The sequence below is a fragment of the Phaethon aethereus genome (assembly GCF_964289735.1).
Source record: "Phaethon aethereus genome assembly, chromosome: 12".
Classification (NCBI taxonomy): domain Eukaryota; kingdom Metazoa; phylum Chordata; class Aves; order Phaethontiformes; family Phaethontidae; genus Phaethon; species Phaethon aethereus.
In genome coordinates this window covers 3,958,258-3,972,810 of record NC_138588.1, presented here as the reverse complement: position 1 = coordinate 3,972,810, position 14,553 = coordinate 3,958,258, and the positions used below count along the sequence as shown (strand labels likewise).

The following is a 14,553-nucleotide window of genomic DNA, read 5'->3' as shown; positions in this document are numbered from 1 at the left end:
ATTGTGAACGTAGAAATATGCACACAGGATTTTGTCATTTGACAACAAACCTTTTCTACTTAATCAGTACATGCTATTTTGCAAAATAGGCTTCCAAATCTTATCCATTGTTTTCTCTGTAGCTATTCCTTCCTTCAAAGTAGCTATGGACATTTGGAAGCTCTTTGAAGCTCCACAGAAAAATCTTGCAGGTTTCAACACTCTAGCACCAGGATGAGACGGGGCAGATTCTTGCACAACTACAATTAGCAGCTAGAACTCCTGACATAGTTTCAGCACACGTACATACAAACCTTCCCTACAACCTTTTAAGGAAGCCAACATTCATCAGTGCAATTACTTTTGGGGCTGTGTGTGCTACTTTTTCAAACATTTCACCTTTTTTTCAAATCTTCCCCCCTGAAAGGACACTGCTGACTTACAAAACTCATGTTTTGCAGCACAGTTAAGTTGGAACCAGAAAAAACTAAGGCTATTGTAATTCTCCATGCAAGCTTTTTTACTACAAAATGTATTGGTGTATTCATTCCTTCCTTGCTGTATATAAACCAGCAGCAAGTCAACTTGTCTACTAAAGAGCGTCTCTGACTTGGAAAAGCTTAAACCTCTGAAATGTTTCTCAACCAAGACCAGGTCCACGCCTTCTGTTGAGCTAATAGTGATAGTAAAAGACTGCCTATATCATCCACTCTGACACACACAACTGCCTTCTAACAAGATTTCAGAGTGAGCCAGGTAGCCTAAAAGCATTGTACAAAATACAACAAGAATTTACAATTCATTTGGAGAACTCTTTAAGGGAAAACACACAGAAGTAAGACCACAGTATTTTCACTCCTATTGACAGTGAAAGGCTGGGATAAATACTTGATACTGACTTCAGACACCATCCCAGACTTTGGAAGAAGTACAAACAATACTTATCCTGCAGTGATAAACCAGGGAACAACCAATGCTCCTTACTCCCAGCTTTACAAGAATACCCTAAGTATAAAAATTCTCAAGGTTCGTTTTTATTCTTGTATTACAGGATTAAAACTTGTATTACAAGTCTTAAAACTAGAATGGAAAGTAGTCATAAAAATATTGGAGGAAATCCAGTTTGAAGAACCACAAGCATGGAACCACCTGGATCCAGCTGTAATTGCAATCAAGCTCTACAAATATTCAAAAAAATACTCTTTTTAAAAGGCACATTGTGTAAGCAACTTCTAGTGCTAACTGCTTACCTCATTAAAGCATATTTTATTCTATTGATGTTGAAGGTAAACTCCTCAAAACAACTGCACAGACATAAATGGAGACTGTGGACATTTCAGGATAAGTCCTCAGACAGAAAACTGTCTCCAGACAGGTCACCTGATTTGTTCTGTCTTGCTTTGAAATAATACAAAAAAAATTGTTAGATATCAATATCCAAAGGTAAGGCACACCAACCTCCTAGTAATAAGTGATCTACTTCCTAAGTTCTAATTTAACATTGGTAATAGGTTCTGCAGCTGACTTCATCTTCTAGAGCAAATCAACCAACAGCTCTGCCTAAAAATTTCAGACAGTAAAAATTCAAACAAAAAAAACCCAAAACCCACAAACCAACCCCATCCACCCCACCTTATATACTCACCAATGGATTAAAATACAAATTCTTTTGCAAGGTGTTTTCTTTGTGCTAGACTAGAGCCATAATAGAACTTTTTAATAGAGCCATAGAACTACTAGCTACCTTCACGGCTCACACTCATTTTTTTGTGCAATTAAAAAAAAAAGCTGACTCACATCAGTTTTACTCCATCTCAGGTCCTACAGTTCATAAATGGTAAAATATCAACACATTAAGGTATCTAGTTGCCAGACACAAACCACAGTTACCCATTTTTACCACTAAAACATTCTGAGAATTACAACAATGGCTTTCTGAGAAGTGAAACATGTGGGATTGATCACTACTAATAACCAACTGGGCACACAATCAACTTTATGCCTGTAAGAATTAAATACTTAGATTGCAATTGGATTTCCTGTAGTCAAAAAATCTAAAGTTATGGCTCCTACACTTCTTGCTAAATTCTACTACACACTGTTCTGAGATGTCTAAACTTTTACTTCAGAAAAGTTTTTACAGTTGTAGTAAACACTGACAAACAAGGTGACTAGCACTTAACAACAGCCAAGTTATCTCCCCATGATACCTTTCCCACCCTGCTTATCTTATCAGCATCTGAGAAATACTGCTGTAATTCAGATACTTCCAACTGGAAAAGTATAGACCAAGAAATGCTGAACAATGCTATGTTCAGTGAAAACAATGAAGTTACTCAACTAAAATAAACTAGTCAGCAAAGGCTAGATTAGAAAAGAAGTGAGGATAGTGGAGAGGATTTCACTGAAATATAAATACTTACCTACGTTTAAAATCGTGATCTTGAGAAACTCCTGCTCAACTGCCTTGCCCAGGCTTCCCTTGTTTGAACTGAGAAGTTCCCAAGTTGTCTAGAGTTGCATCTTTGAACATGCCCAGAGGCATTTTAGTCCTGACAGAAATGAGCAACTTGGCATCTAGAGCATAACCAAGTTCAACCAGTAAAGAGAAACCAGGCGTTCTTCCGCCCTGGACAACTCAGAGGTTAGTTTTTAACTAAACTAGAAGCATGAATGGAAAAGTTTCCATTCATTGACTTTCTCACCCACTCCTACACATACAAGTTATCTCAGGAAGAAACTAAAGCACAACAAACACAGAATATTCAGATCTCCTACATGCCAGTGAAGGGGACCACTCTTTCCTATATAAACACCAAGTGATTACAGCTGTCATGCTGGAAGAATAAGACTGAGGCTCAAACCTTCCTGTCTGAGAATTCATACCATTCAAGCATCTCTGGAGAGCACTGTAATTTCCAGCTAAATTATCCCATAAGCTTCACCCAGTCTTCTTCTCCTCCCAATAGTGCCAATTCACCAGTTCAGAGCTCAAGACTAATCTAGAAGATGATTTGGGGGTCAGTCACCTACCTGCTCGAGAGACTGTTCATCTTAACTCAGTATCTATTTTAATCTAACCCTCAACAGCTATTTAAAAGGAAGATAGAACTTACTTAGTTCTCAATCAGAATAGAGCACTTACCTTCAAAAGGTGATCCTGAAAGGGAAAAAAGCCTCTTACAGTTCTGATGAGGTCTGAGATTTTTACAGTAGTCCCTGTCGTCAGAACTTTCCCATTGCCTAACCCTTGTAAGATCATTACAAGTTGCATGTTAAGTGTACGAACATTAGGTGGCTTCCTGTTAAGTGCACACACTGGTTTGGATCCTGTTCTGAACTAACTCTCCCCAGGCAAAGCCTTAGACGCTTACTTTTCAGGTTATTCAAATTAGTTCTAATAAAAAGATGCAAGTATAAGAATTTAAATTCAATATCCATCTGGCTGCACAGCAGACACTTAATTTCTAGTTATTTGTTTCTGATTTAACAAATTTAAAGTATATATTCTATACTTATATAAAATATATAATGAATGTGAGGAATTCTGTTGAAATTTCACTTCGGCATTACCTAAGCTTGACTTTAGATAAAATGCCCCACTACAGTATCCTATAAATAGGCAATATATGCATTAGTCACACATCTACCCTTCCTTTTAATTAAAGGACTATACCATAAAACATTAAGAAAAACTAAATTCAATTTTCAGTGAAATGATAATGTTGCTGATTAAATCAAGCAAACAGTAAAAGCTGAAAAAAAAAATACATCCTAGACATCAATTAAGCACTTCAGCCAAGAAAAGTGTGGCATGGATTACTGTGATTGTGGTAGCACATCTAAATGTCAACTTCGGGCAAAGCACCAATGCAGAACACAGAATATAAACATCAAAACTGTCCCCAATTACAATATTTTATTTAGCTCAACCTCTAAGCAGTCAAGTGTTGCATTAACACTGCACTGTAGTCCATAAATCCCTATCAATCTGGCAATGACTTCATATCTAGAATTACATTAAGCATAATTCACAATACTTTAAGTATCACATATTGTTGATACGCTTTCACATTAGTCATTTATTACCAAATTTTGAATACCTAGCAATTAATCCTTATATACCGTATACTGGCATACATACCACGAATAAGCCTAGGACCCTAAGGTAATGGATCATATCACTGAATGCAATTGCAGATTTTTAAGGTGTCAACCAAAAACGTGTTTATCCTGTTTCAGGTTAAATACACTGACAGGTGCAAGAGGCATGAGCTTTAGAAGTCATCATAGAAATGTTCCCTAGTGTAATAGTTAAAAAAAAAAAATCACGAGAACACTTATTTGGATTATTGTGGATTCATGTTCTTACTGATCTTCTCAATGTGGCTCAGCAGTTTTAACAGTGCAGATGGATTATATGGGAAAAGACTTCTTCTCTGCAATCTAGAAATAGCTTTTTGCAGTTCTTCCAAACACTTTGTTGATTTGTAAAGCATTATTCTTAGGGGAATGATGTTATCTGAAGATACCATACAAGTCAAACAGGATGAGGTATTGGATCCCTTTTGTTTCAGAAGCAACACTTCAGATATGAGTGTATTCTGTTTATCATCTGTGTAGCTGCAACCAGTTTCCCTTATCCTTGCCTCACCCTCATTATTTAAAGGTACCTGCTTTGCATTTACCAAGCACTCTTTTCCATCTGATTCTAATTCAGAGTCTTCTGAGCTGTCATAATTAACAAGACTTTGAAGAGAACCCAGCAGAGATGTACTATCAGGGTATATCAATGAGTTAGACTGGTTAGTCTCTGCAAATTCATTATCACCTTGCTCTCTTGTAAACACTAAGTAATTGTGAGGAGAAGCCAAAGGTATCAGAGTCTGTGGTTTTGGTTCACAACAAGCATTTTGCAAACTCTCATCAGTCATACAGCTTTGTTTTTCTTGATGGGGTGGCTTGACAGAAGAAATTGATTGAAAGGTGCCATGTTTGGTATCAAAATGATTACAGACATCGACAAATTGATGCCAGTCTTTACTAAGAAGCTTTAAGTACCTTACCAAGTACTCTAGAAAGCAAGTTTCTGATGAAATCAAAAAATCTAGAAGTACTGTGGAATCAAATGCGATTTTTTCTAGGAAAAATAAAAAGATGCAGTGAGGATTACATCCACTTGCATGTGTAAGGAAATTCCAGTTCTCCTCCTCTTTTTGGCTTAAGTTACCAGCAGCATCATGCCATAACCTGCAAAGTAAGTTATGAAATGGATTAAAACAATGGAATTTTACAATTTGTTTTGTTTTCGTTTTTGTTTTTTTTTTAAAAAAACTATGTCCAGAAAGTGCTATTCTTGGGTCTTTTTTGATTTTGTCAATAAATAAAAAACAAAAAAAGAAGTGTTTACATTAGAATGAGAAAGAATGGAGGCAGGTGGGGCTAGGAGATTGGACAGTTTAGGAAGCCACACAGGCCTTCTTAAACAGCACTCCTTAGGAAACGTTCTGGAATAAACAAAGTTACTTACAACGCAAGAATTACTATTTTAATAATATTTTTGTAAACCAGAACATAGATTAACTTTCACTAATGCTAAGCACATTGGAAAAGTGGCCTACTTTTATTTAGGTATCTAAGAAGAATTGTGTGCCTCTAAGATACTATTTGCAATATCTTCTCCTTTGAAGCTTGAGGGACCATTTATAAACAAGGATAAAATTTGTATGGTAATTTAAACAAAAATGAAGCAGTGACTGTCCAGGACAAATTCATGAAGAACACATCTCAGTTGTTAGCAGTAACAGTTTTTATCAACTAGCTAGAATTAGCACGGGTCCAATCCTTAGAGGGCTACTTTGCCTGAAGTGCCTGAATTCTTGGAAGTTTAATTATAATATCCCATTCTTGTCAAACTCTGTGCTGAAAGAAAACACTCTTGCCTTTTATCTGTGTCTAACCACTATTTTAGATTGTGAAGTCAATTATTCTGAATTATAGGATATGATAAAGTATTTAATAGGAAACTCTTGCGCAACTCCCCCATTTCAATCCAAAAATCCATCAAATTATCAGCAAAGTTAACTGCTCTTACACCACATATTATTACATTGTCCTGAGGTTGGTTTTTGTTTTAATTATTAAAATATTTTTTCTTTATACAAAAGTAATCAATGAAAATTTTATGTATATCACAATAACCTCACTAAATTACAATTCTTCATAGTTCTGTCAAATAAAATGTACACTAACCTATCAAATTTTAAATAAATTAGTAATAAAGTGTTAGCAGCTTCCCACATGTCATCATCTTGCTCTATGAAAATCAAGGAGAGCCATTCACAGTGATGTACAACTTGGTGAGACTGTGGCGAGGACTTCAGATGACTCCTCCAGAATATCAACAGCTGGGACATGGAACTCTGAAAGTCTCCTGAAAAAAATAAATAACCATGAATTTTGCTATACATTTTTTGTTACTAAACAACATACACTTTTTATTTTTTAAATTAACAGTGCATAACAGTTCATGAATGCTTTTACCATTGCTTAGCTCAACTGATTTAACAGAGCATCAAATTTTACAGATTAGTTCTTGCTTCTTGGTACCAAAGAAATCAAGAAATATTTTGTGGAAAACCATAAGCAGTTATCTAACCTTGAATTCAACATGAATGGCTGCTCTATTAAGCTCCAAACATGCCAATGTTCAGATGCCAATGTTAACAATTATAAATAACCTGCAGAAAATTAATTTACTCATTAGGTACCATCCCCCCACCCAAAGACAGATAAAACTTAAGGACATAATTTATTAATTTCACAGCATTCTTCATTTCACTGGAGTTCAGGGAATAATAATCAGAGGTCACCTAGAAAGTCCTGGGTACAACAGGGTGAATCCTCTCACACCTAAGCTTGCAGGCTAATGAACAAGATTACACCTCCAAAAATTGCCATATTATGTGCAATATAATATAATGTGACTTTCAAAAAAACCTACAAAAATACCTACACAGCTGGTATTTATACTTTCCTTTAGCTCCCCAATGAGGTAGACTTCGTTGGTACATCACAAACTAAAGAAAGGTGAACTGTAATCAAGTCAATTCCACAGAAATAGCAATCCACACCGTTTGCTGAAATTTCATCTCACGTAATTCTTCCCATATGAAATATTAATACATGTAATGTTTTGATAGGACTGAAGCACCCCCCTTCACCCCCCCCCAGTGTGATTCATTGTAGAAATTAACTGCAGTGATCTATAGCTGATGGGAATAAATTGTCATTTCTACAGTAAAACAAAGTATGAAGCCTGTAGGATAACCACATTCTTTACAAAACAAATTCTTCATGGATGACGTACGTTTTTAAGTAAATACAGGCTTGGGACAAAGGTACCTTCATGAGATGGTCTAAAATCCTTGCTGGAAGGATTAATGTAAGCAGCATTTTTCCTGCAAATCTTCATTTTTCCCCTCCCTCTAAACACTGCACTCCTGGATGGGAAAAACACCTCAAAACTTATGTCACTTTAGTGCAGAAGCTTACTCATAAAAATAACTTTGTATTCATATGACAGACAGACTCTTTCCCTTAAGTCAAGAAACTTAGGTTCTTCAATAGTGACGTCATACTATAGTATGTACTATGTACATGTACTATCATAGAATAGTTTGGGTGGGAAGGGACCTTTCAAGGCCATCTAGTCCAACCCCCCTGCAATGAGCAGGGACATCTTCAATCAGACCAGGCTGCTCAGAGCCCCGTCCAACCCAACCTGGAACGTTTCCAGGGATGGGGCATCTGCCACCTCTCTGGGCAACCTGGGCCAGTGTTTCACCATCCTCATTGTGAAAAATTTCTTCCACATCCTACATATTTTCTTCCACACACTATTTAGTATGTACTATGTAGTATGGTACTAGGTAGCAGTTTTTCATGTAACACAGCATACATTCAATGTTTAGAAAACAGAAAAAAAAAAAAAATATATAGTGACATACATCCTTACCCCAAAGGTGCTCCTTAAGAACTCTAATGCTGCTGGAAGTACACTATAGCTTGAAAAGCACAATTGCATCATTTATACAAACAGTGATTACCGCTTTTGAAAAATTTCCTGCAACATGGGGATCAGTTTTACTCACCACATCATTATGTGGTTTTCCTTAATATTTGACTTTGAGATTTGCTTTTCCTCTTAGCAAATAATAGGAACAACAAGTTATCTTTGTTATTAATAGTTACTATTCTTCCCTATAAATCAAAGCTATCTGGAAATTACTCTCAAAATCAAAATGACTTAAAGTTAAGCCACTGTAATTCATGTTAATAAAAAAAAAGTAAGATCAACCAGCTTCCCGGAAGAGAATTTAGCATATTAAAGCATTTTGGTGCTTGTTTTAACCACTTTAATTTAAGTTACTAAAATAGAAGCAACATTCCTTTCAACTTGAAATTCCTCTTGACAGTTGGGGTATTTGAATCTAATTAAAGAACTCATTTTTGTGTCATGAATCTGGAAAACAAAAGATAATTTTTTTTCTTTGAAAAATAATTTTCATAGAGACATCTAAAATATATTTAACCTACATTTTTTCTATTCACTGGTTCTTAGACCATCTCAGTCTCTATACATTTTTCAGAAGGTGGATCACAAGTAATATATTCTCTATAAATACTTACAAAACTCTAAGAATGCAACTGGCATCACAAATACAACATCTTCCAAAATCTGGAAAAAGCGTCAGAAGCTGTCTTACAGCAGTCCATACCTCTTTTGCACAGTCAATTAAAAATTGATCTTATGCTTGTTACAGAACGTAAAAAGTAAAATAACATTTACATCTAGAACTTGTATTAAAATGCCTCAGTATATTTAAAATGCTGTAAACTGTCATCCTGGTTTAAAAAGAAAAATTTTTTACTTTTTGCCACACCATCAATTGGCTGACAATAAGGAACACCCACTCTCACTTGTATTTGACTGGAAACACTGCTTCAGAACCGCCTTTCCATTTTTGCCGTGAAGCCTGTAATCCAGGGACAGCAAGATGCTTTGATCACAGCATTTGCACATCCATGTTCACATGGCTTAGCATCAGAAGATGTGCATCATGTGCCTCTCAGAGGTAAAAAGGCAAGTGGGAAGATGGGATCCCAGGAGTGTCTCAGGCAAAAAGCCTCACCCCGCCACTTCATTACAGCATAGGAGAAGAGTACTAACTGGCTACCAGCGTGACACAGCAATGTGTCCTCTCCTGTCAGGAATGCAAGTTACACAGCATTGCCTCGCCATGCCACTGCCTGCCTTGCGGCATAGCCCTAGCACAAGAGCCAGATCTGCTCTTCTACTAACCTAATTCATCTGTTCAGTAGAACAAACATACTCAAGCAAGCCAGTATGAAAAGTATGCTTCACACGTACTAATTAAAAGGACTAGACCTATAAGTCAGGGTGAAGAACGCAACCACTATACTCTGCCAAGTCCCGTAATTTTCTTGTCTCCTACTTTATAACTTCATAATTTTTACCTCTTCTACCACTGCTGGTTTTGCCCCGATATATTATTTGTCTGACAATAATACCTAGTACCTTCAACCAAGATAAGTACATAATGGTACTTAAGTTCTACCTCCACATTAAAAAACAGGAGAGTGTTACCTGCAGTTCCTTTTAGCTCCCCACCCTGAGTAGAGCAGATGCTTGTGCTATGGGCTCTCTCCTTTTCCAACTGAAGAAGAGCCTAGTGTTCCCAAACTGGCTCAATTATTTCAAATATTAACACATGTTCTTAACAGGAAAAGTTTTCAATCCCAAATGCAGCTGTTTCAAGCCTGCCATATTGCAGGACTAAGGACAGGGTAAAGCACAAGGATTCAACTAATTAGGCAGGACAGAGTGATAGCAGGTTTCCTAGGTGGGTCTTCTCTTTGCTCCCTCCCATCACCACTAATTCAGCTGAATTCTATTTACAGCCTCAATGAGCTGTGACTACAAAACCTGAAACCTTTAAAACTCTTGCTGCTTAATGAACAGAACAAAAAAGACTATTACCTTTGATTTCAGCTTCTGTAGCAGAGTTCTGAAACTTGAATTCCAGTGCTTTAAGCACAACCAGACTTAAGGCTCTGAGAAAAGTTTGGTCAGAACCACCTTGAGTATCACCTCCAGGAGCAGCTTCACCGCCTCCAAAGTAGCTGGCCTTTTCACTGAGTGGGATCCGATTAAGCCACGTCAAATTCACAACCCGCAGAACAGCATTACTGAGTGCAAGCATATCCTCATGTAAAGATGGGTTTTGTAAAAACAGCGATCCACTTTTAGCATCTTCTCTAGACTTGTAAAGGACACATTTTTTAAGGAGCATAATGAACTTCTTCTTGATTAAATAGTGAATTGAGGAGCTAACCAGGTTCAGGACATAAGAAACTTTCAAAAACAATACTCTCTGGCATCTGAGCGGTGGTTCTACTGCAATTCTGGAAGCCAAAAGTGCTTCAAGCAGATCTATAAAACTGATCAAATTGTTTGCAGCTTCAGAATAAGGTGAAGTATAGCGGTGACTGTCAAAGTGATGGAAGAGAACAGAATTATAAAATCCTTCAAGCACAGCATCAAGAGGAGCCAACAACTTCTCCAAAATACCTACAGCAACAAGAACAACATTATGGAGTTGGAGTGTAACACAGTCAGCTAAATCACCAAATAAACAGAAAACAGGTGACTGTGACTATTTTCAAGTTTTAATCATGTTTAAACCACTACATTTTTAATAGTACTTTGCCACCCTTTTTATAATGAAGAAAATAGGTGTTCTTTAGATAGCTGCTCCAGATGAGATTACAAGTAACATTCCTCCCCCTAGTGGGCACTCCTCTATCAGTAAAATCATAAAATTGCTACAGCACCTGCTTTGGGTAAAACTTTATCTTTCAGTATGTCCTTGATAATAGTAGTAAGAGTCCACAGGCATTCTGCTACCTGGGTATTCACAGGGAATCCTGAAAGAGTCTTCAAACTAAAGGTGAGCCAGGTGACATTTAATGCGTTCTAAAAAAATTAGTTCAAAAAACAATCAGGTATGCTTTACAATTGCTATGCAAATTAAATTAAAAATAATACAATGACTGAAAACCGTACATTAAGAAGATTCAAATGCAGACATAGATAAAACACAGGTAGAAACAATCTCTCTGTCCAGTGCCTTTTAAGTACACAGGCCTCTATTTACAAACATGAAGTCACATATGCATACAATAGAAATTATCTATATTTTCCAGAAAGGGAAAACCAACCTTATAATGTCATGTGACCTACCCAAAATCAGATAATACTGTAGACAGACCATATCTGAATTCATAATTCCCAGACAACTTTGAAAGAAATATTACAAACATATTTCTGAGAGAAATCTATGTTCAGAGACATTACTATGGAGGCTACAACATATATTCACCAAATATACAGCAAGTAAAAAAAAAAACCAACCCTCAGGTAATTGGAATATTCAAACAAGAAAAATACAAAAAGTATTTTATTAACTTTCAATGGGTTATTGCTTATTTTTATCTACTTCATCACCTAAGAGATCTCAAGCAACTGTAAAAAATACTGATAGTGTAGATTATTGTTTTTTTGAAATTCCTGTATTGCAACCTTGAAGAGACTATTTCTTGTCATCTAGACACATTTTACCTTCAAATTTTTGTAAAATTCCAATTTTTAAATATGTAAAGACATTTTGCCTCGCGTTCCAAAATTCTAGAACACATCTGATCGCCTACCTTTCTATACTCCGTCTTCCTCCTAACTCACTTGAAATATTGTCTTGGAATATTTGTTACGTATCTTTCCTATCCATCACTTACAACCCGAAGGCCCTTAAGGTACACTTTATAGGAGAACTATCACAGAGTATTATCTTGTATAACTTTTACGCTGTTCCTGATACCGGAGTTACACACACTTCCACAAAAAATGTGCAGCATTCTGAGGGGACCAACAGAGTCTGTCTGCTGAACATCAGCAGATGTGCCTTTCAGAAAGTTGGAGCAGAGCAGACATGCAGGCAACAGATGGAGGAAAAGGAGCAGTTCTGCTGTTACTCTGTGGGTCTACTTACAAAAGGCACCTCTTCAGAAGTACTTTTAGATTTTACAGTAGTCATACAGTGACTGCTTTTATGCCACATAAGCACTATAAAAACTTGGCTCTAGAGTGAAATGGAACAACTTGAAGGCACATATTCACTAAGTAATTTTTTTAAGCTGTGAAAAATTATGCCATACTCACCTCTTCCTTCAGCTGGAAATACACAAGAGATGCTAAACTTTTTGAAGCCATGTGAGATAACAGCGGATCATAACTACCGACCAAACAAATCTGCAGACATGTAGAAAGAAAAAGTATCTAAGGCATGTTCCTTTTTTTTCCCCCGTCCTTTCACAAAAATCTTTCAGAAGTTTATCAAAGCTTACCAATTTTGAGTCAATTTTTGCCTCCTTCAGGAGGAGGACAAAGATTTCACAGTACTTCTGTCTTGTACTGAATTCAATTTCCTGGGACTCTGCTTTAGCAACCATCATCTTGATCAAGGTTAACTGAAGCAGCATCACTTCTCGTGGACAGAATGAGGAGTTCATGTTTGCAAAGCTATTTGATATATCATCTGTTGTAGGGACAACCACATCTGATATATCAGTGTCCTGATGGCTCCTAATACCACCATTACTAGGTGGCAGATGCATCCAATTACATGATTCAACTCTTTCTGGTGACTGCTCAACACAAAGATTAAGTAAAGAGGTATAATGATGGCTTTCCTTTGCTAGTGGAATGCCTACCAGTACGTCCTTATACATCTGCTGCAGAAGAGAGATCTTCATTATGAGAACATTCAATATTCCAGAAAGTGTTGTATGTCTTCATTGATTATTCATGGTCACTGCAAGTCAGCTTCAAAGTTATTTTTATCCAGTAAGAGAAATAGAAGCACTATTAGGCATTTCTCTTCTAAGTTACCTAGAAATAAATATTTTACTATTACTGAACAGGTAATTAGAAAGATACAAAAGAACACCACACATTTTTAGAGTTAATACAACCATCATTAAACTTACTTTGAAAATACAAATTCACTATTTAAAAACAGCAAGAGTGATAGTTACACAAAGCAGTCCCAGTGAGACATTAAAATGATACAAGAATTACCATGCTGTGAAGAAGTTTACAGTTCCAATATTATACTACTGACACCAACACTAATTTGCTGGAACTAACAAAACCAAAGATTACTATTACTAGGGACTACTTCTGACAGAAAGGAAAACTTGGATCAAATCTTTCTCTACGTTGCTAAAACTACTAAAACCTCCTTTGATTTGTGGCAGATTCCTCCAAAAACAGGCACAAAGTTTCAACTGCAAATTTTTATCTGAACTGGCAATGTTTATTGCTTCACTAAGGCTGGATATAGCAACACCTCTCAAAAAAAAAAAAAGGCAACCAAAGGACAAGTCTTCTGCTGCACATAGGTTCAAGGTGAGTAGCGTGAGTATACAGGAGGGGAGAACTGGGCTCTTAATCTAGTAAGGAGGACCAAATTCCTTTACATCTGCATGTGCAGAATTCTCATCCTGAGCACCTACATCTTGAAACCCAAAGCAAGTTTTCAGATAATGCAAAGGACCAACAATGCCACAGGGCTGGTCTCAAGGGTCCCGTTACTGAGAAGTCAAAAATTAAAAAATACTTAAAAAACAAAGTATAAAACTTATTAAAAGCCAATAAAAATACTTAACCATATTCAGGAAAGGTATAAAAAAAAAATCTTTATCACTATGTCAATAGAACACATCTTTAAATCACAACACTGGAACATTCACTATAGCTCAAAAACAAGAGCTATAAAGAATTCAAATCTCTCTTTAAAGTGTGAGCACCTAAGAACCCACAATTTTCTAACCATTATGTAAATGGCTAGACAGATAGTGCATCTCCCCAGAAAACAAAAAGGATATACTTAAGAACATCAGGGTTTCTTTTTCACCTATATTAAGAGTGATGCTAGCCTGTAATATTTATCTCTTTAGGACAGTTTTAACATGTTCTCTCACCAGACCTCTTTTATTAAAAAATAAAATTAAAAAAAAACACCCACAAAGCAAACTCATTACTTTTATCTACTGCAAAGTTAGGAGTGGGACCTATGTTGTTTATAGGAATTTTCTTTTTGCATGCCTTTTGGATCCCTGTCTTTATGTCTGGCATAATCAACCAGGTAGACTCCTGAAGCCATCTGTCTCTAGTCAGCTTTTATTTAAATGTTAGATTTCCCCTTTCTTACCAATGGAAGAAAACAGCTCAGTCTTCCAACTGGTAAGAAATTCTAAAGATCTTCCCATATATGTATCAATTACACCTGCATTTATCATCACACCAAATATTTTAAATTATTATTGCTTTTTAGCAGAATATTAGAAAACAATGAAACTATAAAATTCAGTACATGAGGCATCTTTTGGGTTTGTTTATAATCTTCACAAGTTTATAAAACCCTATCAAAC

The 14,553-nt window shown here is 36.3% G+C and overlaps 1 protein-coding gene across 1 annotated transcript; it reads right to left on the bottom strand.

The window, feature by feature from the left end:
• Positions 1 to 4,302: 4,302 nt before the first annotated feature.
• Positions 4,303 to 12,873, bottom strand: LINS1 (lines homolog 1; the record flags this gene model as incomplete). Its single annotated transcript, XM_082004956.1, has 6 exons — positions 4,303 to 5,229; positions 6,226 to 6,412; positions 10,043 to 10,633; positions 10,897 to 11,038; positions 12,281 to 12,370; positions 12,466 to 12,873. 6 exons carry the CDS (start codon positions 12,871 to 12,873, stop codon positions 4,329 to 4,331), a joined length of 2,319 nt encoding a protein of 772 aa, XP_081861082.1. The 3' UTR covers positions 4,303 to 4,328.
• Positions 12,874 to 14,553: the final 1,680 nt, after the last annotated feature.